Genomic DNA, 22,937 nt, shown 5'->3' with positions numbered 1-22,937 from the left:
ATTATTCCATATAAGGCCTGATCGAGTAGCTCGAGTTCGGAGAGCAAGCTCTGGTGACGTCATAGTCACGTGACCTCAGGCTCATAATCATTAATCATTGATCACGTGACCTCAGACCCAATCAATTGGGTTCTGGCCTGTTCAGCCACCTGTCACCCGATCTTGAGGTCATGAGGTGACGTGCGACACCGCATAAACCCAATTGATGTCTGGAAGGCTGCAAATTTTCACATGCCAAACTCACAACGGTTTTTCAGAGTTGTGCGAGATGACGATACATAGAGGCCACAGAATTATGAGGACTACCAGATCCTGGTGGAACCTAAGCGATCCATGATATTACGACAGGCCCTACTGACTTGACTTACTTATGTCTTAGGGCGGCTTCAGCGTCCGAACAGAAATAGTCTTCTTCCAAATCTGTCTATCCAGCATGAGTTTGTTAATCTCTTTGATGTCGTCAAGCCCCGTGTCCTTCCGAAGGATGTCAATGTATGTGAGATGTGGTCTTCCCCTTCGACGATGTCCTTGAAGGGGTTCCCAGAAGAGAAGTTGATGACTCAATAGTTCTTCATGTCTGGCTAAATGACCTGCGAGTCTCATCCTCCGTGCAGCTATCTTATCAGATGCTCTGATGAGGTGTCCATACACCTTGGCGTTAGTCTGCCGCTCTTTCCAGTCAATGTTCAGTGCCATCCCCAGCATTCTCGTATAACATCCATCAATACGTTTTGCGAGGGTCTGGCTGACAGTCCATGTTTCAGAGCCATATAGAAGGATGGACTCGACTGTAGCCAGGAACAGTCGTATCTTGAGATCTCTACGCATATCTGACTTCCATACAAGCTTCATCTGGTGACACGCTCCCCATGCCTTAGCTTTCCTCACTTCGAAGTCCTTCTCCGAACTCTTCATTCTACTACCCAAATATACGAAGTCATCGACTTTCTCAATGTTCTTCCCACTCCCAGCAACCAGAGTCGGGTTATCATCATCTCTTATGTTGATTCCCATGTACTTAGTTTTCCCCTCGTTGAGGTGGAGTCCAACTGAGTTGGCCGCCAGTTCCAGACTCCTGAGGAAATCTTGTGCCTCCGCAACACTATCTGTTATAAGAGCAAGGTCGTCAGCAAAGTCCGCATCAGTGACCTTGACAGCCGGATAGCGACGGCTTCTTCTAGGGTGTAGAGTAAACCCAAAGTCCCTAGTACCCTCTAGGGACACCCTCATAATCTACAAGACCACATGGCTTCTTCTTTCTCCCACTGACCTCATTAACAAGATTCCGGCTCTCTTTGTTCTTGCATCTATCGGCTGCGTTTTCAGCTTTACTTATTTTCTGTTTAAGCAGCTCTTCCTCCACAGTACGGTAGCATGCAGAGAGAGTGTCTTTCTCCTCGGCAACTGTCTGTCTGTTGTCTTCACAAGGATCCAGATGGTAGGTCTCCTTGGTAGCAAACAATTTGCTTCTGGCTTCCTCTACTCTTGGGTCGTTGGCAGGATCGTCATACCGCTTCTTAGGTTTATGCGGAAGATGCTTCCTATTTGCATACTTCACTGCTTCAATAAACTTCCCATACTTAGTGGTGACGTCATTAGTAGGACCTAGATCTAGTTGCACCTCACTCAAGAGTGCACTATACCTATTTCTAACTTCAACTCCATACTTGATCTGTAACTCTTGATCAGTTTTGAGACGACTGAAGTCGTAACGTGTGACCCGTGGTGGACTTATGCTCTTTCGAAGACTGAGCTTTACAGTTGAGAGTACTGCCCGATGGTCAGAGCCCAGGGAATTGAAAGAGTTGCATGGCTCGGTGTTCTTTATTGAGCTCCTCCACTTCTTCCGTACCAGGACATAGTCAATCTGGCTCCTAGTTAGTACTCCATCTGAGAGGTGAGTCCACTGCTTACCAGGACTCTTCTGAAAACGATGATTCGTCGCCTCTAACTCTCCCTCCAGCAGTGTATCCCTGAGCAGATGACCATTACGATTGGTCACTTGATGCCAGTACCATCCCGTATCTTCACCATTCAACTTGCTGAGGTGAGCATTAAGATCTCCTATCACAAGTAGTAGATGATGAGAGGGGACCTCCCTTACTGCTGCTCTCAAGCAGTCGTGAAACTCTTCGGCTTCTTCGACAGTTGCGGATTCCGTTGGACTATACACAGAGATTATGGTTAATCTTGGGTTTCCGTCCAACGACACAAGCATGCAGCGCTTACTATAGGTCTTGATAAGACTAACTGCATTAAAGGCTTGTTTAGTCAGCAGGAATCCCACTCCTCCTGTAGACGCTTGTGCTCTGTTTCTCCATGCTGAAGTTGTTATTAGGTGGACTCCCTTCTTGTGCCTCTCTATCTTGACTTCTTCATCATGCACAACTCGGTGTTCTTGTATTGCAAGGACAGATATCTGACTGCGCAAGAAAAGATTAACCATTTCAAGCCGTTTAGAAAACTCCCTCACAGTACGGACATTAAGAGTCCCAATGATACTCTTCTTTGTACAACTAACTACTCCTCCACTATTTTTTTGTTTTTTGATGTTTTCTGTTGGCTTTCTAGGATTCATAAACACATCATCAGCTGCCCGTCCACTATGTGGGTTTAGGACAACCGAGTAATAACTGTACTGATCCTCGATAGGCCTGGTAGGGGCTTGAACCCTAGTGCTTTTGGTTGTAACCATATTTGTTTTTCAAAAGGCTAAGTGACCCAGTGAAGTCCCCTTCACTGTGGCAAATGGTCACTAATCCCAATGCCACGCCACCGGAACATTGGGGAAAACCGCAGGAAAATTTTACCAACTCGAACATGTAAACGTTAACCACATGAAAATAACGTTTATCAGGCTGTATCACTAGCACTCAACTTTACTCTACCCGATCTTCACCTGCTCTATGCAGGACTTAAGCTTATGACCTAAAGCGTAAGGGAGTTAGAGCGTGAAACAGAAATTTCCGCTTTGACGAGGGCTAACTCTCCCTCTGACTACCGGTTACCCTGGCACAGGGAGCTGTATCCTATCTAACAGAGCGTGGTCCAGTCTGACTGGGTCGTAGTAGAACAGGTTTGGAGGGTAACAGCCTACACCTCTTTAACTACTGTGCAATCCACAGTAAAGATTTATGAGTCTCCGAGCCCCTTGTGAGCCAAGAGTTTAGGAATCAATGACGTTTTGTGATTGAGCTCCTCGGGATTTATGTATTATGTATTTAGCCTGGACACAGCCCAGTTTCCAGTCTTTCCAGTCTTCCAGGCCCTACTGCTCAGAACTTATATCATCTCTATCAGGGGTTACAGAGGTGCCAGAACTTTGCCACCATAAGTGGTTTGGAGATCATAAAAGGTCGTGGAGTGTTTGATGGGTGAGGGCCTGAACCACTTGTTGTTTTGAAAAAACCCTGGTTTTCAAAAATGTCTACCATTCTTTTTACATTTAGTTTATTGTATTGGTTTATTCATTTTCGAGGGTGTCTAACCTTATAGCTATACAATTACCATTGTTGAAATTATTTGTGTAGTGTGCATATTGCAATTGTTTTAATGATTTTCATCAAAACACAAAACAACTAACACTGTCAGCGAATAGAGTAGCCTTCCGAATTCAGCCACATGCTCACAGGCTGAAACATTATCCTGTTCAGAATGAGCAGACTGTTTTATAGAGGATAAGCCCAATGAGTTATTTGGGGGACATTTCAGAAAAATGTTCGTTAACTTTTTAATGAAAAAAGCGAAAAGTTTCTAGCCATCTGATCAAGTTTTATTTATTATCTGGTCAAATTTATGTCAACTGGTCAAGTTTTAGAGAAGATTAATCCTTTGCATGCTGGTTAACAAAGCGAAAGAGAAATAAAACGCGATATTGAGTTCAAAGGAAGATACGTGATTTGTAGTGGGGAAATGAGATATTCGCGATTTATCTCCACAAACCTGAAAAATCGCGAGTTGTTGCGGAGAATTTGAAAATCACGAATTGTGTAACTCTTGTTCCTATTTGCATCCAGTAGTCCGAAAGGTTGTTTTCTATGATGTCCCATTCCTAGTTAGCTGACTTAAACGGGACTGAACTAGGGTGCATTTATTTCCGGTTGACACTGACAAACTTCTAAGGTTATGGCAAAGACGAGTCTAAGAAAAGCACAAGCGGATAGACCAGGACACTATGTCGGAGAAACTCTAAATCAAGTTCGGCATGGCCAAGGAAAATATGTATTCAACAACACTTTCTTTGCCTATGAGGGGGACTGGCTGGAAGGTTATATAATGTTTTTGTTTTCAAACTTTGCTTTATTGACTAATATGAATTTATGTGAACTTTGGTCCCTCTGTACTATTCATTATTCAAAGGGTATAAATTCAAGAGTTAGGCGTTTTATAATTGAATAATATTTACAAGTAAATTGATATATTCTCAGGAGTGAAACATGGAAAAGGCAAGCTGTCAATGAGGGATGGGGGATATTATCAAGGAGACTTTGTAAATGGAGAGATAACGGGAAAAGGAGAGCGCTTGTGGTCAAATGGGAATGTTTACGTAGGTATGTACATTTGAAAAATCCAAATAAAATTTCATAGTTGAAGAATCGAAGATCCCTATCAAAAAGTCTATACTATATAATTGTATTAATCATTACTTACTACACGTCACGGCATTCAATAGTTATCTGTTTCGTACCTAACCTATAACTTCAGATTTAAGTCTACTTTGGTCAGAGTACACTAAACTGTACACATTATTCCAGGAGAGTTTGAGAATGGTGAACTGAACGGTAGTGGGCAGATGAAGTACGCAGATAGTAGGCGGTATACCGGCCAGTGGTGTGACAACAAGTACGAGGGTAAGGGGACACTGCACAGCGGAGAGGGCGACATTTATACTGGACACTTTCATCTTCACAAGCGACATGGTGACGGCGAGCAGGTAGAACTAGAAACTTGTTTCCAGAGGTCACAGGGAATGAACATATTCAGAGTAAACAATTTAAAGATTAAAATCCATGAGGAGTACCACTGCTTGTCCAAGACTTAATTAAATTAATGGACTCTGTTGTGATTTCTAAAATTTAAGAATCATCTATAATTCCAATAGCTCCAGCTGCATCAACTTAATATCAATCAACACCAAGGTTATTAAGTGTTAAATTTATGCATAAATAATGAACATGCATCAGATCGTAACATAAAACGCTAGCATGTATCAACACTATATTGATGATAAGTTATTATATACTATTAAATATTATAAAATATTAAAGTTAAACCTAATAGGTGTGGTCAGATGGAAGGCGATATGAGGGCGGCTGGGTGGCCAGTAAACCACATGGCCACGGTACGATGAAGTACGCTGACGGTAGTGAGTATGAAGGGCAGTATTACCATGGTCAGAGACAGGGGCAGGGAACTTACACTCATATTTCTGGTATGTGGTTTTAATGACTATCCATTTTAAAAACCTAGAAATTGTATTCGAGTCTATTCTGACTGAGTACATCATGCAATTTATCGATCGTTTTATCGAGAAGAGAAGCAGAATAACGTGAAATACTGATAGCAATAGTTTAAATTGTTGAGATAGCAATAGTTTAAATTGTTGTGATAGCAATAGTTTAAATTGTTGTGATTACTTCAGGAATATCATACAGTGGTCTGTGGATACAAAACGAAATTCCTCCAGAAGAGTTCGCTTCTGGAATGGCTTTTGTCGGTTCGACAGAAATCGAAATATCTCAAGGCGAATCCTTTTCCATAGGTCAGTTAAATTAATGACACTCGTATGTGAACCTTTTAACACTTTGATTCTGTTCATAATAATCAATTTAATGCATCTTAATGTTAAATCAACTTTCTGTGCAGCTGAATTTATATTATTATTCAGTACTGATATTAATAATATTCACATTTCAGACTTTAAACAATCTTGGAAGACTGAGAAATATCATCAATCGATAAATTTTTAACATTTTGCAATCGTGTAAAATCGTGCAATCGTGTGTAACTTAAATTAATTATTAAATCCGTCTTAAAATATCCCCAGAATTAAAATATAAAATTCCCACAGAATTGGCAGTGTTGCATCCTAGCGGAAACGTAATGGAGGGAGACACCGGAAGAATGTTGGAAGCTCAAGTCGGACTTCTTTCCGTCCGTACGTACAGAACACAGTTCCAACAATGGTATTTTATCTTATCATTCGCGATATTCTTCTATCAGTGGCTTGACATTTCATCATTGATCAAGTTTAAATGGTTCATGCATTACAGCGAAAGGTGACAAGAGCTGTAAGATTAAGAATGAGGATATAGGTGGTACCACATTTAAAACACCCTTTGGGGAAGTGAAAGAGACGAATATTGCTGAGGTCACCAGAAATCCTCGGTTAGGAGAGTATGAGGAAATGTCAGAAAAGGTTTGTAATTTTAATCTAATTTACGTTCATTGAATAAACTAAAGCTTGGAAAATTGTAAGTCTTCTTGGGCCACAGAATAAGGGTAATTTAAAGGTTTAATTTATAAAATTTCCAACACATGTATTTGTAAAATATTTAGTCAACCCACAAAATATACAATATGAATGTTGTGTGTGACGAAGAATGTTGTATATTTATGATTTCCTCTATGTAACAAGTATTGTCATACAGAATGAATCGCCTGAAACTGTGTCGGATGAAAAGGTATTGGTTCTCGTTGTAGTGAATCTGATTGTAGTGCCTTTTAATGACTTTGATCTTGCTTTGTTTCTTTCAATGTAGCATGTAAACAATCTGTAAACTGCCTGTAAATGCTATTGATATGAGGCATCAGAATATTCAACCAAGATGATTAATACAATTTGAATTATTTTGCATGGCATGTATATTGTATGCCTTGAGATACTGCAGGAGGATTAGCTATCACTGTTAGACGACATGCACCGTAAGTCAACAGCTACTCAACAGAGACAAGCAGTGCCAAATTTTATACACATCTTTATGGTGAATAAAAAATGAATGTTTTGAATACTTACATAGCAATTCGCTTACATAGTAATAACAAGTTTAATTAATTAGTTTTACGTCAAATTGTGAACAAATAACGTGTTCACAAATCCTTCTGTGGGACTGTCGCAGCATAATATTTACGGTTGCGTTGCGCGCTAAAATTATTGATTGACTAAGTTGAAGTGTGTAGTTCACAGTGTGACATTTGAAAGTTTTTAAAATATTGTACGTTTCAGTTTGCCAGCTACTTAATTATTTTATATAAGGTTGCTTAGGACATAAATATAACAGCTACATTCAATCTTAATCTAATTTTAGTTTGTCATGCATCTTCTGTATTCACACACCACGCAACAGTCTTAGCTTTTACTGTTTACAACCAGCAATCCTGGGGCTGATTAACTAAAAATCAAAATACAAGGGATGAATGCGAAATTAGCGGATGATTTTCTTTAGTGACACGAAAATCAGAGAATGTTGATAATTGACATGTTTATCAACGCACAGTAACGTTAAAGTTAAGTTACATTATGAAAACTCCAGGACAGAGGGGCCAGCAGAGCCGGATACGATTACATCACACTTCCAACTCCAGCACCGACCTCGCCGATACATCGCACACATTGTGGGCATGCTTCCTGGGTCAATGTCTGTATTCCAGGTATGGGGCTATTTCATTCCTTACATGTTCAATTTAAAGCGCTAATGTTAGGTTCTGACAGTGAGTTTCGAGTTTTTCTTCTTTGTCTTTCAGTGGAGTTTGTGATTTAACAATCATGAAATGTATTTTTTATAACCCTAACCCCCCAGCTAATAGGCCTGATGATCCTCAAAAGGGCAAGTATATCTGTGTGAATTCTTCCATTCACTCTCTGCTTCAATGAAAATCTTTAATTTTTCTCTTAGAAATATTGTCTTACTGAAACTTCAATTGGCTGATTACCAAACCACTGAATGGACGGTTTGGGGGGGGGGGTACCAATGGCATAAATGGCATAATGGAGAATTGGCCAATAAAAATTTCCATTTATGCCATAAAACGTATGCCATTTATGCCATTTTTGATATAATACATTTCTATTTTCTTTATTTGTCATATGAATCTTTAACGATCATTCCAAGCGTTATAAAGCATAAAACATGTCTCTTCTTCAAGTACTAATAATAATTTACGAATTCAAAGTCAAATATGAAGACCTAAATTCATGGCATAAATGGAGAATTGGCCAATAAAAATTTCCATTTATGCCATAAAACGTATGCCATTTATGCCATTGGTACCCCCCGACGGTTTACACACAAGTGTAATGGACGGTTTATGGCTTTTAATTTACCTGGGAATGATTACCTTTATCATTGTTTATGCTTATTGCTTTATGTGCTTCTTATAATCGCCGCCGTGTGCATGCTGCTAATAAGTGCATGAAAAATGGAAATTGTAACAGTTTGCTTCCAATCGGGCTCTAAGAGCTACTAAACGAAAGAAATATAGTAAGTAGAATGAAAGGTGCTGAAAATTCGTCTTATTGTTGGATTCTCCAGCTTTTCCAGGACACGATATGATAGAACAGACATTGGAGTCAGAGGATGACGAGAGTGATTTAGTGGAGGAAGCTAAACCGAAAGCGAAGAAAAAGGGGAAGAACAGTCCTGCGACCACCAGAAAAGAGCGTTCTGCTACTCCAGACGTAGGAATTTATTAGATATTTTGTCTGCGAATTTTCCTCAAGAGAAATTCACTCTTAGGAAACAGATATGCTACTGGACCCGTCGTTTATCGAAATTATGGTTTAAAATGCATCATGAAACTAGGTTATGAGTAGTTAAATACCATAATATATTAATAGTTTGTCAACGGAAATATTTTTGTAGAAAATGAAGACTAAATTTTAACGGGATCGGTATTGTGTTCACGTATTAGCAGTTTCTGAAATATCAGTCCATTTAACTATCAGAAATTAAAAAGTGGAGAATTTACTATCGCCCAACAGTCTTCATTCCAGGATAGGGAGAAGTGGAAGAAAGAAGGACCCAGAGCAGAGAGGGACAAAGATCTACTTAAATATGCAGCCCCTGGAACTTATGTAATAAAGATCAGCGACGTTACAGACCCGAAATTCTTTGATAGCAATCTCGAGCCTATCTACATGAAGTTGAATATTCTGAAGATCAAGAAGTCGTCTAACAAGTACCTGCTCCCAAAGTCACCTGTTTCAAGCCGAAAAGCTGGATAGAAACGGGAAGCTCAGAATCTAATAAACTGTTTGAAAATTGAGTGTATCATTATTTGAGCGAACAGTGATATTTAAGCGAACAGTGAAGATGTCACAGTGAGAACTGAAACGAATATGTTGAATTGTTTTTGTACAAATAGCAATGGAAATCTACAAAATTATGTTGGCATTTTTCTCTCTAAAAGTGGAAACAAATCGCTACACAGAATCCTCAGAGAGGTCAAAATAATAAACAAACAAAAAACGCGACCAAACAAGTCAAATATTCATGCGATTAAGTGGGGCCAATTGTCCCCTCTCGAAACGAAAGTTGTACTTTTGAGTTCGATTTACAAAAATTCCGGGCATTCCAAGGAAACATTGCATCAGAGTCATGAAGGTTGCAACTGAGGAACAGGTCGAACAATTCGGAGAGCACATCCCTCACTAACGATACATTCGCCACTCGTCGCGTAGTGTGTCACCAAGTCGGTGATACTAACAAACTTCCTATCTCTCGTCCGGATCTGAAATTGTAATTTCATGAGTAGGCCATAGGGTCAATACAGTCCTGGGATGATGCCTGATGGAAGGTGATAACTGAATACTTAGGCATGTCATATTAATGGATGAACGATGATGTGTAACAACACTGGCTGTGAAGTGTGAGTTCTCTTCCCAGTTCACACATCAGGAGTCCTCAACCGCTCCTCGATCAACACATCACTCATTTCATTCAGTGACATGACGATTTACGCCACATTATGTACTTGTACATGTGCAGCAATAGAATGTGTACATCAGATACACGTAACAGAGAGTACACAAATTCCTGAGCGCCGCCGTCTCTACACGTGGTCAGAGAAGCAGACTACGGAGCAGGACTTCACCGTCCGAAGAGTGGCATCAGCCATTATGGCGTAGAATAGATAGGGTGGCCTGACCTATTAGGCATTTATGATTTAGTAGTAATTGATAACCGAAGAATGATTGGATCATCCAATCGATCTATCAATTTAATCTAATCTGTTATCCGATCCGGCCCAAACGCGTGCGCGCGGGCCGGGTGAAATGTGCTTATTTGCGCTACTGTCATAACAAAATTCTAAATCGGCGCTGCGCATTCCATATACGATAGTTCCGATGGAACCATATTGATTCAAATTAGATTGTGCTTGCGTCGGGACCTTATTTGGAAGCCATAACTAGTGGAGATAATTCAAAGATAACATTTGCCCGTCCTTATCTTTTAGCAGTTTGCGTGCGATCGGTGTCAAATGACTTATAATTATGAGCAAGTTTATGTAGGTTAAACATGCTCAAACGCAAACCTGCTGCTGTTCGGCTATCGAATACCTGGTGTACTTGCACCAATTTATATGATTTAAAATTAAGCTAATCTACTATTAAAAAACAACAAGTACTGGAAATTCGCTTGACTACCGCTCAAATTGTTGACAGAAACACTGTAAATGCCTTGACACGAGCAGACCCTTAAATCAAGACAGATACTTGATCAATCGTGAAAATGAATGGTGATTAATTAAACAGTTTAAAAGAAACTTCCGATAGAATGTTGTCTACAACTACTACTACTACTGATAGATGCTGGACGAAGAAGCCGTAATATTGAAACCGTTAAAATGTGACTAATGTGTGTAATAAGTATCGTTAAAACTTAATAAAAGTGCCGTTCAGTGAGAATTTTACCTGTCCGTGAGGGTCGACTAAGAGGAGGTGTCGAACATGTCCACTGTCCATGCAGCTCAGAACAAACTGTCCGTTACCATGGGAACGGACCAGATAGTCTCCTTGGTATTTGAGGCGTCGCTCTGCTTCCTCTCGGCATATCTTGCCGTGAAACCAGCTCATTTTACTGTCTGGAATTGTAATTATGTTACTGAAAACTCTAATCGGTAAGTGGCACCTCTGTATTTTACTAGGAACAAAAGATTGTGTGTGCAGTTGTAATTAAAAGCCTTTTTATTGTTATTTAAACGATAAATCATTTATACACATTTCAAACATAAAATTATTCTAACAATCAACCACGAACAATAAAATATACACAGACCCTCATAACTTCATAAAACCCATCGACCGTTCGGGTACACGTACTCAAATTCGACACGCACTCTACTTCGACACGTACCATACTTTATATTATCACAAACGATTTGGCTGCTGAATCGGAAACAGTCGGAAATCAATCTATTTTCCTGTTAGCTAAACCAGAACCGAGTGGCAAACAGGAGAATTAAAACTATACTGAAAGATTCTGGAATTTCTAACAGCTGTTTGCTAGATGTCAGAAAATTGTTTTATCTGCCATTGAACCCTGTGATCCTATGATGAGGACCCGGCGATAGCCGTTGGATCACAAGCAGAAACTATTTGTCGAACTAGAGTACGCTACCTGGACTGTAGTTCGACACGTACTGAAGTTCGACAGGGGTGATATCTGGCGAACTTAAGTTGTCGAACTACAGGGTTTTGAAACATTGCGTGTCGAACTAGAGTGAGTAAATCGACCGTTCACTAATAAACTACATTTTAAATTTAAGGCAGATACAAATTGAGCTTACATGGGTTCACAGGTTTCTGTTGAGAATTCTTTTCAGAAGATATTTCATCCAAGCTGCATTCCAGAGCTTCTAAGTTCTTTCTCAGTTCCTCAGGCGTCGCACGCACACTTTCCTCTAAAAACGTTTGAGTATAAGAATTATGATCGGAAATTGAAGGAATTATATAATCAAAGTGATGAATACAATATACAAGAGTTTAATAATCATCGAGACGAATAAGAAGAAACAAAACCATTAACGCGGTAATAGGCTGCTTCTATTTAAAGGGTCGAGCTCTATTAGTCCATTAGTCTATTAGTCTATTAGTCTATTAGTCTATTAGTCTATTAGTCTATTAGTCTATTAGTCTATTAGTCTATTAGTCTATTAGTCTATTAGTCCGTTGGTCTAAGTAAATAAAAAAGGGTCCAAATGTGAGCTCACACAGTGCACAATGCACGGTGTACATTGTAACGGAATTTGTGTCTGTCAACAATGATCATCAGCGTTGATTTGCAAAACAAGCGATTATCACAAAGTTTATTAAAGTACGTGACAACAGAAAGGGGTCAGGACACAAAATAGTACGAAATAACGGAGAGAATAACGAAATAGAGGCGGGTGTAGTTTCCTGACATAGTAATTTCACTGCCCAAAGTCGATGTAAAGTTAGTGTTGACATGGTATTAGGGTGGACGATAAGGCACAGAAGTGGCAACAGTGAAATTCGGGTGCTTTACAGATAGCGTCTTGGCACGAGAACAGATGAGAAATGATAATTTGAGGGGTAACGTTAGGGGATTTTCCGGAGGAATAATTCTCATTTCCGTGCAAGATAAGTACCCAGGGACTATCACCCTGCTGGCAGGTAGGTTTAGTCTTCAGTTAAAAGTTTAACTTTAAACCCCAGTGCTCCCTTCCTGCTGTTAGCTCACCGGTAAGCAGCTGTTGTATCTGGTAAGTTTTATAGATCAAGCCATACATGATAATTGTCCAAATACCAAATGTGTCAGGTGGTGTGGATGGCCACCCCTGACACTCTCTACAATTTGAACGCTAAGTCAGTCACGGGGATGTGGTGGGATACGGGAGATAGTTTGGACTGTAGCAAAATTTTGAGATTTGATGGGTGATGAGAAAGGGCTGAACGTTGATGACAGCTAAAGTATGTTAATTACCATGGTGGAGTTTACATGTCGGCTCACTTTGCTGGGAACCGGAAGTTTTGTATTTTGTAGCCGAACCTTCCGAAATGTTATCTTAAAAAGGATTTGATCTATTTAAACTTGACGACAGAGGTTATGTCTCGAATTAGAGCGAAAGGAACGCAGATTTTTAGATCAATAAGTTTCTGTCAGTTACATCTGAATTCTGAACTTTAGTGACTTGTCAAGTTTCAAAATAGCGTTAACTAACGACCTTAAAGTTAACTACAAGCACAAGAATTTGACTACCCTCTAATTCTATTTAACTTAAATACGAATTTGATACAAGAAAGAAATAAGCATCAAATAAAAGTTGGTCATACACGAATAAAAACAAGCTGTAAACGAACAACATGTGATTTCAAGTAAAGCGACAACTAAACGACTTCTAAAACTCGCGACTCAACCATATTATATAATACACAGCACGACAACCTCCATTTTAACACAGGTGTTGGAACCCGTAAAATAGCCTAAGCAGTGACAGGTACTTCACGGCTACTACCGACAAAGGCATCATACTCTGATATCACACTGATATTTATATATCAGATAACAAGATGGCTGTTTATATAAGACAGAACAGGAACAATGGAACATTAATTATAGATTTGGCCAAGCTATATTATTGGGTAGAAAGGCACGAACCTGGTTACGAATATAAAAAGAAATGACTAAATTTCGATTGACTGTCTGAGTTCTAACAGGATAAAAAGTATTCTGATATAAAAACTAGAAGTTTAGGAACCAACATTTCGTGCGGCGGGGGTACTATAATTGTTAACACGTTTATGGTCACCGGTCTGATTCAGACAATCTCGAACGTTACCGTGAGGTCACATAACTCGAGAAGTTTCCTTATGACGTCATAAATTTCGAGCAACCGGGTCTAATTTTGGAAAGATAATCTGTAAAGGAAATAAAAGAAAAGTCACACGAGTGAAATCGGATTGTGAGTAGTAAACCATCGCAAATGATCTGAGAAAAAGAAACCAGAAAAACTAACCAGGATTAACACCAGAAGAGCCGCTATCACTTGCTGCGCCGTGAGTCTGTCTCTCCACCTCATCAATGTTAGCGTAGATAGGGATCTTAGGACGGGGTGGTTTCACAGGAGCAGTTTTAAGAGGAGCAGAGTGCGGGGCTGGTAGAGTTTGGGGCGCCGTTCGAGTGGGTGATAGGTTACTGTCTGGGGAGTGTGGTGGTACGTCTTCTGACCGGTCTGATGACTCCATCACCTCCGATTGTGCCTTCCTCCTGCCTCCTATCTGAAGTTATACTCGGTTAGCTTACTTGGGAATAACTTAGAAATAAGTCGGATTCAATTCTGTAAAATAATTTTCTATCTCTAAAAGTTTATGATAATAAAATAATTTGAGCAGCCAAACAAGCGATGAATTGTAAGTAATTCATTATAAATGTTCATAATAATCTTTCAAAGTTATTTAACAAGCAATAATTTTCCATATAACAGTATGTGTACAACGGATTACGACACGTTCACAATTTAAGGATTTACCGTTTCGCCAAAGCTAACAGCGCAGAATAAGAAATGTGGCACATGCAAAAGTCAAAGCACAGCACAATGCACAGCTTTATAGCGTAATCTAGTCTTTAGCAAAACAAACATAACAGTCAAAAAGAGATAGTTTTGAATACGGTGGTCATTTCTACTAACCACAATTCAGCTATGCAGCAGCTCTTAGTCATTATTCATGACAAGATAAGATTTTATTTACAGACTCATCTGAGTAAACTTTTGATTGCCTCCAACTACAAGCAAGGAGGAGAAATGATCATTGCTAATTTTTTGTAGTTAAAAACAGTTAGCAAGATTGTTTGGTGACAATGACGCAGACATTTTTATTTTAAAAACACTAAATATTAACCTTAATTGCTTTTGAACCTCTCTGATTTATGTAATCCATCCTGACCAAATCAAACATCGAATCCATCTCCAACAACATCCAAGAAAATACCCTACAAACGGTTTGAATTTACTAGCAGTAATTAATGAAACTCAGGTCTACAACTACTCAACACGTAATTTTCTCTTGACTAAAACCGAAAATGACGTGCGTAAAACGACCGGCAAGAATTAGGCTGAGCACGGCATGTCAACTCGTTAACACAAAGAAACACTGATCAAGGAGGAGAAAAGAGAGGAGCTCCGGAGCTGTGATAAAGAGAAACTGAACACAAAACAGCGGCCGAATAGTCTACAACCCACGCACACTCACTCTAATCAACACTGGAGCCAGCAACACGGGAATATGCACTTTATCGGTAGCAACTACACCTTGCTAAATTTGATACATGTATATAAGTATGATGAGGAACAATTCCCACGGTTTCCCCCTAGTGATCTCAACTTACTGCTAACAAAAGATGATCAAACTGCTGTAGAGTGGTTTGTACCCAAACACCGATCCAGACCGGAGACAATGTCGTCAGAGCGGATATTAATTATGAATTATAACGCCTTGTACAATAACACAGAGATATGACGCGGAGTACAAAGCCGGACACCAGTCCTACGACAAAGGATGAATTAATAGCTACATAAGAAAGGGTTTACTACAATATGGAGAGGGGGAAGCCAGGGTAAACAGTAAACCGACACATCTAGAGACAAAGGCCACATCGTGGTCCGATTCAGTGAGGACTAATTTAGTGAGAGAGGGCTAGTTCCTTGGATACTCCAGGGACGACCTTGTTATCAAGTTACCGAACAATGCTGGGAATACGGGAATTACTCTCAATCTGACTTTTAAAGAGAGGGTAAGATAACAATATACAGGTGCAAGTTATCTTATTAAACCGGTAGATTATATGCCGCATAATTGTATTGGGTGTATTTTACGGGGAGGTGTGTTTGGCAGAATGCCAATTCTAATCTTAGTCCTTACCTTGAAACAGTTTCGTAGAACAGTCATCTGTCAGGGCTACTGAGTACTACATAAAACAAACAGCGTACCAAGGGTAAATAAACTAAGGTAGGCAGAAAACAGGGGCTGGAGGAAGTTGAAAGAGATGAGGAATTAGGCCAAATATGGTAGGATGCAGGAGTCACGTGATTACCATATTTGGTAAAATGCAGGAGTCACGTGAGCATGTGGCCGTCTTATCTTACCTGACTTTAATTCGCAGCTCTTATGACTCTAGTTAATGTGAGGCAGTGTAATTAGTGGTCGGCAAGTCACCCTGAACATTGATTTATCTCCCCGTGTAATGTGAACTGTAACTTAAGACGACAACTTTCAGAAACTTTTCACTGCAATGAAAATGTGGGAAACCTCACCACATCGAGTTTCTGAAGATGTTTTGCGAGACAGCAACACAAATAGAAAACAACAAAATACGCCCATGCTCATTGACAGATCTGTTCTTTAGAAATACAAAGTCAGCAATCTTGCAACCAAAACGTCACTTCATACTCCTTGTATACGTGCGTTATAGTACGAATGACCCAGGTTTCGAGATATTACCGAAAAGATGAGACGTATTTCAGACGACTGTCAGTCTGCCAGTTTAACCGGGTAATCTTGCTTGACAATGATTTTACTAATCAAGTGAATATAAGCACGCTGCTTAGAGACGAAAACATAGTTAAACTGGTCATATTGTATCATATTGTATGGTACCTTATAATTATTAATGTTATATCATAGAATCACGTACGGTAGCTAACATACCGAAGCTGGCTTCACTAATTCAGCTTAAGTGACATTTGGTGCTTCATTGCTGGGACCTGTCAATATGTTCTGATTCTAAACCGTTGGAAATATAAATACACTTCGGTCACACCCACATACATACAAGATTTAGAGAAATCCTAGGAAACAAGCTATCTAAGGCCTTTGTAGACGGATCTAACTTACGGGTGACAGGTTATTTAAAGGAATCTGACCAAACCCTCGCCCTCGTTTGATAGGAACTCAATTAATCACAATGTTGTTTTATGTTTAACTTAGTAACATTTAAACTTACAATATCTCCCACCTTACCATTATAATAATATCTGTTAAATATGACAAATATTTGGCCTGTATCGAACAATAAATCGTCAAACAGGCGGATGGGGTGGGGATCTTTGTCGCCATCTGGTCGATCAAATTCATTAAAATCTTTTAAAATTTGATACACTGCCTGGTGCACGCACTGTGCATAGCGGATATGGTATGATATTCTCGCTTAATCACTGTCTGCAGTGACATCAAACAGCACTTCTTACCGTTTACAATCAATTACAATCCAATTATCTGTTAATTAGGGTAATTAGCCCTGCACACACGAGTACTTTGCCGGTTTTCTCAGCTCTGAGACCTGGATCAGTGGCTCTGATCTCCCACTCGGAATAATTCAACAGATCTGGTGGAATATAATAGGTGTAGCTCCACACTAATTACAGGGAGATTAGCGGCCCTACTTCAGTAGGTGTTGCCTCTTTAGCCTGGCTCGTGACGTAACAATGTGACCCCAGAGAGAACTGAGTACCTTCAGTTATCCTAGACTCATCACCCTCTCAAATACTGCCATGTCACTTTACGTGATTTAATTTGTAACAGAGTAGCAGGTTGACGTTTGAGGGACGATTCTACGAAAAGCCCTAATTTGGAGAGGCTACCTCGGCAACAATTATCTCATCCCAGTGCTAGGTACGCGAAAAGAGAGGCGTTTATCCTGACTTTTACTTCTGACGTACATATTATATTATGTTAAAAGCATAAACATAAACACCTTACCATGACATAACAATTGAAACAGTGGACTCAACTAACACTCAATATAGTCACTAACTACCACCCAATATAGTTGAGACTCAGGAGGGTACGGTACAATTGAACTCCTTTCTAAACCCCTCTTCAATACCCGTTAATTATCTAAATAATGACCTCGCGCTACAGTTAAATAACATGTATCATACGGGCTGTAGTTTACGGGGTAGTAGGGCTTCACCCCCAGAATGTCAAATAACGAGTGTGTTCAAACCAAAGAAGATCTCCACACCTCTACCCGCTGTAAAGTTGATGTCACGCTCCGGAGGTATGGTTTGGAGTTCAGAGTAATCCCACAGCGAGAACAGCGCTAAATAATATGACTGTTCTCACCATTAATGTATGGTATTAGAAGCTGCTATAATGGAAGGGTAGCTGATGTATTTACCCGATTGTTTTGACAGTGACCCAGGTTATCTCTTTATCTGTAACGACTGTATCCATGTGCATCACCTCCCACCCCATAGCAGTTCAACATAACGTGTAATAAGTTAATTATTGTGACGTAATTTGGGAGAGTTAAATATGGCAGGGAGGTGGTCGCGGTGGAGGCGGAAGTGGTAGAAGTGCCTTGTATGATTCTGTAAAGTAAGGATATCTGTCAACTACGAGAAGTCTAGGGTTTTAACTGAGAATGTAGGTTTTATAGGCCCAGTTTGTACATTTTACACCTACACACAGTTTCGGTACATTCAGAGCGATATAAGATGTAGAATATATTAGATCATGTACCGGTTTTAGGAAGAAGTGAGAAGTGTCACTACCTTAGTATGCGTGCTACTTTTAAATAGTATATTGAAATTGCCACGAGTGATCTGGCTGTACAGAAAAGTGTAAGACTATACTTTATTATATGCACTATGACAATATTACACCCATTTTTGATAAAGGAGGTGGAGCTCAGAATTTCATTCATTTAGGGCGAACCTTTATTGTTTATGTACAAGGCGTGGAAGCTATTAATATGGAAATAAACCATGTTTGGCATTCAAGTAATTATTTCGATCCAGAGGTGAGGTGATTAACAAATTACCTGAATACCCCTAGATGTGAGCAAGTGAGCACTGTAAAACGATAACTTTGCAGAGGTATGTACCACGGACCAATCGGTAAATGTCCATTTCATCCTCTTATTTGAGACGCTATTAGATTTGCTTTATTCCATAGAGCCATAGTAGCTGTGTATGCAGAGGTAAAATACACAATCTTTCCTTTTTGGTTTATATTAACGGTCCTAAAGTGCAGTTAACCAATTCCGCCGTGAAAGTTTGGACTATAAACCGCCACGATTGGAGGACCGAATCTCTGCCGCCAACCTTAACTATATCCCTAGCCTAAGTAACATGCAGCATTGTGCGATAAGTAGTAACTTAGTAAGTACGAACAGCAGATCATAGTTCACAACAAATAAAACAATAGGCACCCACCAGTCCAGGACTGCTTGGAGGAGAGGGACAGTAGTTTGTCCGGGGCCAACAATTACTCTCCTCCGGCTTAGGAATGTAGAAAATGCTGTTCTCCACCTTTCTGGGGAGCAGGGCGGAGTTGCTAAGCTTGGGGGTGCTGACCACTGCTTTACGGGGCAAGTTCTCGTAGAGTAGAGGTAAGTTCTGTTCACTTTTACTTCCGGTCAGCTGCCCCATATCTGATAGCTGGGGAGTCATGATGGTGATATCACGGGCAGTGTTGTGACTGTATCATGTGTTGTTGTGTTTTGTATGTCTATTCCTGCACCCTGTTTAACTATGCTAAGGTTATTATCGTATCTTGTATCTGCTCAACAAGTTGCCTTTCTAAGAGTTTATCTTACCGTTTATAAAGTCACATGAGTCGACTGTCACTATAAGGCTACAAAACTAGGCATTAGTAATCTTACGGATTTATAAGGCGGGAGACTTTGTGTACACTGTTATATAACAGAGAGTTGTATCTAACAAGAGAGTTGTTGGTGAGGTGTGTTTAACATATCGTGACACCTCAACAACAGTTGGGGAGGATGTATCATACCTTGTTGGCTGCGGACAGTTGATTATTCTGTGCTGTGTTCTCACTCTCTTCAAATATACTCTGGAAGAACCTGAGAAGAGTTGAGAGTTATGTCATGAGCGAGATCATCTGAGAGAGACCTTATCACGTCATAGAACCCGACAACACTTTTATAAGGTTGCTATTAGTGGGTACCGGGCTCCTTTCTAGTATTTATAATTGAGTGACGTAACCCTGGAAATTAAGTCATATCCTACACTGCTAGGTGATATTACACTAAGTGAAAAGGCCACCGTACTACTGTCTCCACACCAATCTTGAAAACCGTATAGTTATATATAACTAGCTGCAGAGTGGAGATAAATCTATAAATCGTCGAGGTAAGGATTTAAACACAGGTTGTCAATTGTAAAAGATCGTCCATGATTTGGTAAATTGAAGGGGCAACAAAACAAGAACAAAAAATGAAAGCAAATAAAAGAGTATAAATAACAAACAAACACAACAACAGAGTATAATTACTCCTTGTCAATAAATAAAAGATTACCCTTAGATTTTAGAACGATTGTTGAACAAAAGATTGAACTAACCCAGTGTTAACCTCTATAAACTCGAATGATCCCGAGTTACACTGGCTATGTTTACTCAGGACATCCTCGTATTTGATGGAGAACGCCTCCCCCACTGTAGAGACCACATCATGGGCGTCCCCAAAACAGTTAAACACGTGACATGCTGAAAAGGGTTAATGTAAGTTGGAACTTGTAAATGGTGTGTAAAATGATTTGAGATTTGTAAATTTCCAGTTCTTTTATTTGCTTAAAAATTGTGTAAACTCACAGATGAACGGGTTAATAAGGGTTTTAAGCGAATTTTCTAATATATTCATCCTTATGTTATATAGCTATCATTTATAATTGATTTTACATAATTAGTAATTACTCACATCTCCCTCTGGCAGGATCTTTTGCAACGTAACCCACAAATGACTTGAACGGCTGATAAAAGAATGACGTCATCAAGAAATGGTATTTTAGTCAAGGTACCTCATTCTAAACTATTTCTCATTCTAAATCATTTCTTCAGAAAATGTGTTTAAAGCCAATCACTCACCGTTTCCCCACAGCTGGCGAACGATATTGAAGACATCGAATGATTCATCAGTATCTGAAAACAAATGGTGTAATAATTGAGAGCTTTAGCACATGCTTTTAATTTTCTGATGGGTTCATGAGCCCCTTCAACTCTTAAACCGACTTCATTTTCGGTCTAACATTTTTGATGTGTTTCTGAAGAAGTGTAATAGAATGCTAGGAATGTTTAATCTAATTAGCGTGGTGTTACTTCTCACAAGCATCAAATAACACCAGCTTTGTACAGTTTTCAAACTGTGAAATCTACTTGGTCATTATCGGCAGCAGATTGAGAAAGGAATGTTACAAGTTTTGAAATATTCACCAAAGAAACAGAAGATTTACCTTGCCGTTATCACTTCTTTGAGCTTTGAGACCGGCCAGTGACACTGTGAAGTTAACCCCTATCCTGTTTACATCGGGAGGCTCTGAAATTAGGCAAAAAGTTTAACCAAGTTCAGCCTGAAAGCCTAAAAGTAAGAACAGTCACAAGGCGAATAAATTGGCAAACAGCCTAACTTATCAACTTGTGGGAAAATTTAATTTATATAATATACTGTTGGATACGAGCCCAGGACAGGGGAAAGAGTTACTTACGAGTCAAAATCTTGTTGATCTGTTTAATGCCCTTGGGACGTTTCATATCTTGTTTCATACACTGGGCCGCAGTACATACTTTAACAATGGCTTCCCTGTAAAAAAAGAGTGTGAACTCATATTATGTGAATTTTAAAAATAATGTTAAATCAACATAATATTGCTTTGGTGGAAAGTTTCCAGAACTGTAGGATATAGGTTTAAAATCTAGATCATAGATGGTGCACTGATTTATAACAAAAAGAGTATCTTACTTGGTGACAGCAGTCCTCATCTCATATGGGAGTGTTCTCATAGACCTATCGACTGTTATACTTCCAATATACTGAAATTAACCATACATAATTTGTGATAACGGTTACGCGGATGGCTAGATATCTGATTTTTATTTTTCTCCCTTTTACAACTTTTACGATACAATAATTTATTAATCACCAAAACACCAAAAGCATAAATTTGTTACTTTGGTTGTTTTTGTTAACTTTTTATGATACAATATCGAGAGAAAGGCCTAATGCAGAACTGCTCTCATGTATCAAATGGCAGATAAATCTGTATTAAAGATTATAGCAATGAGGTCAAAAATGAAATTTGTATTTTCTATTATTTTTATAACAGGGTCAATATCATTGCTCTACCCAGTTTCAGTTAAAATGTCCTGAAAACCTGCAACCCATAATTAGATTAGTTGTTTCACCCGAAGAATAAAACAAAAGACCAAACGATTTGGAACTTACCACAGTATAAAAAGCAACCTCTTTGTTGCATATCAGTTCTTTGGTGTGCTTCTCTCTTCTTCGTGTAGCCATTTTCCCTAATAATGGTAATTTTTAAGAGTGAATAAATTTATTTTATATGATTAATATGGTGACAAAAACTGAGGAACTCCACAAAATCGAAAAAAACCGTATTGTTCGGCTGCAAAACTATAAAAACCAAAGTCACGTGACAATTTTTGGGCGAGCGAATCAGTAAAAGCCAGTCATGACAGTATGGCGCCGTCCACTGTCCAAAAATTTGGTTGCTGATTCCGAAAAATACATTAACATTTAACATGCATTAGTACTACATCAGCGATATTTGATTTTAGATGGATTATTTTGTATTTACTTTAACATTTAACAGGATATATGCACGTTAATTTTTATAACTGTTATCGTTCTTCAGAATAAATGGTATCTAACATTGATGATGAATGTGCTCAATCACTCTACTTCTAGTTCTATTCTCAAACTTCGAGATTTTTCTTAAAGAGCCCCCGATAGTTGAAACCGACTTAAATCGATTTATTTTTAAACTCTGATAGTGATTACGAATTTTCCCTCATGATATAATAGTGTTAAAATACTACTGATCTGGCGAGTTATCGGCGAAAAACTGTTTTGATCACGTGAAATGACCATATAATGACTTATTATTAATATTATTTTTTTTTACGTTGGTTTGGCAGGATTGCTTCTGGACAACAGTAA

The 22,937-nt window shown here is 39.1% G+C and overlaps 3 protein-coding genes across 4 annotated transcripts; 1 reads left to right on the top strand and 2 right to left on the bottom strand.

Annotated features, from left to right (window-relative positions):
- Window positions 1-375: 375 nt before the first annotated feature.
- Window positions 376-2,446, bottom strand: LOC134826794 (uncharacterized). The gene is made up of 2 exons (XM_063839293.1): window positions 1,271-2,446; window positions 376-1,149 (listed from the first exon to the last, which is right to left on the bottom strand). Exons 1-2 carry the CDS (start codon window positions 2,444-2,446, stop codon window positions 376-378), a joined length of 1,950 nt encoding a protein of 649 aa, XP_063695363.1.
- A 1,679-nt stretch (window positions 2,447-4,125) lies between these two features.
- LOC134826215 (MORN repeat-containing protein 1-like) lies at window positions 4,126-9,369 on the top strand. The gene is made up of 12 exons (XM_063838510.1): window positions 4,126-4,267; window positions 4,428-4,550; window positions 4,755-4,933; window positions 5,281-5,431; window positions 5,642-5,761; window positions 6,071-6,157; window positions 6,273-6,418; window positions 6,651-6,683; window positions 7,533-7,650; window positions 7,800-7,826; window positions 8,532-8,677; window positions 8,981-9,369. The coding sequence occupies exons 1-12, from the start codon at window positions 4,126-4,128 to the stop codon at window positions 9,221-9,223; spliced, it is 1,515 nt and encodes a 504-aa protein (XP_063694580.1). The 3' UTR covers window positions 9,224-9,369.
- LOC134826210 (SHC-transforming protein 1-like) lies at window positions 9,341-22,362 on the bottom strand. 2 transcript variants are annotated; one of them, XM_063838501.1, is made up of 13 exons: window positions 22,203-22,362; window positions 21,720-21,790; window positions 21,466-21,560; window positions 21,214-21,296; window positions 20,849-20,902; window positions 20,682-20,733; window positions 20,326-20,470; window positions 19,757-19,826; window positions 19,177-19,401; window positions 13,978-14,239; window positions 11,788-11,901; window positions 10,913-11,082; window positions 9,341-9,729 (listed from the first exon to the last, which is right to left on the bottom strand). In XM_063838501.1, the coding sequence occupies exons 1-13, from the start codon at window positions 22,272-22,274 to the stop codon at window positions 9,595-9,597; spliced, it is 1,548 nt and encodes a 515-aa protein (XP_063694571.1). In that variant the 5' UTR covers window positions 22,275-22,362; the 3' UTR covers window positions 9,341-9,594. The 2 variants fall into 2 exon arrangements, with proteins under 2 accessions (XP_063694571.1, XP_063694572.1); XM_063838502.1 differs by lacking the exon at window positions 19,177-19,401.
- Between the last annotated feature and the right edge of the window lie 575 nt (window positions 22,363-22,937).

Source organism: Bolinopsis microptera, chromosome 2 (genome assembly GCF_026151205.1).
Source record: "Bolinopsis microptera isolate Bmic1 chromosome 2, MBARI_Bmic_1.0, whole genome shotgun sequence".
Lineage (NCBI taxonomy): Eukaryota > Metazoa > Ctenophora > Tentaculata > Lobata > Bolinopsidae > Bolinopsis > Bolinopsis microptera.
Note: the sequence above shows the minus strand (reverse complement) of the source record. Positions and strands in the feature narration are given on the sequence as shown.

What these genes read in the sequence shown, in the direction of transcription:
- LOC134826794 (XM_063839293.1), bottom strand. Translation starts at nt 2,446, where the DNA reads ATGGTTAATCTTTTCTTGCGCAGTCAGATATCTGTCCTTGCAATACAA. An exon ending in GCCGGAATCTTGTTAATGAG is followed by an intron (nt 1,150 to 1,270) that starts GTCAGTGGGAGA and finishes CCGGCTGTCAAG; the next exon opens with GTCACTGATGCGGACTTTGC.
- LOC134826215 (XM_063838510.1), top strand. Translation starts at nt 4,126, where the DNA reads ATGGCAAAGACGAGTCTAAGAAAAGCACAAGCGGATAGACCAGGACAC. An exon ending in AGGCGAATCCTTTTCCATAG is followed by an intron (nt 5,762 to 6,070) that starts GTCAGTTAAATT and finishes AAATTCCCACAG; the next exon opens with AATTGGCAGTGTTGCATCCT. An exon ending in AAACTGTGTCGGATGAAAAG is followed by an intron (nt 6,684 to 7,532) that starts GTATTGGTTCTC and finishes TGAAAACTCCAG; the next exon opens with GACAGAGGGGCCAGCAGAGC.
- LOC134826210 (XM_063838501.1), bottom strand. Translation starts at nt 22,274, where the DNA reads ATGGCTACACGAAGAAGAGAGAAGCACACCAAAGAACTGATATGCAAC. An exon ending in ATGAGGACTGCTGTCACCAA is followed by an intron (nt 21,561 to 21,719) that starts GTAAGATACTCT and finishes CTTTTTTTACAG; the next exon opens with GGAAGCCATTGTTAAAGTAT. An exon ending in AAAGAAGTGATAACGGCAAG is followed by an intron (nt 20,903 to 21,213) that starts GTAAATCTTCTG and finishes ATTTGTTTTCAG; the next exon opens with ATACTGATGAATCATTCGAT.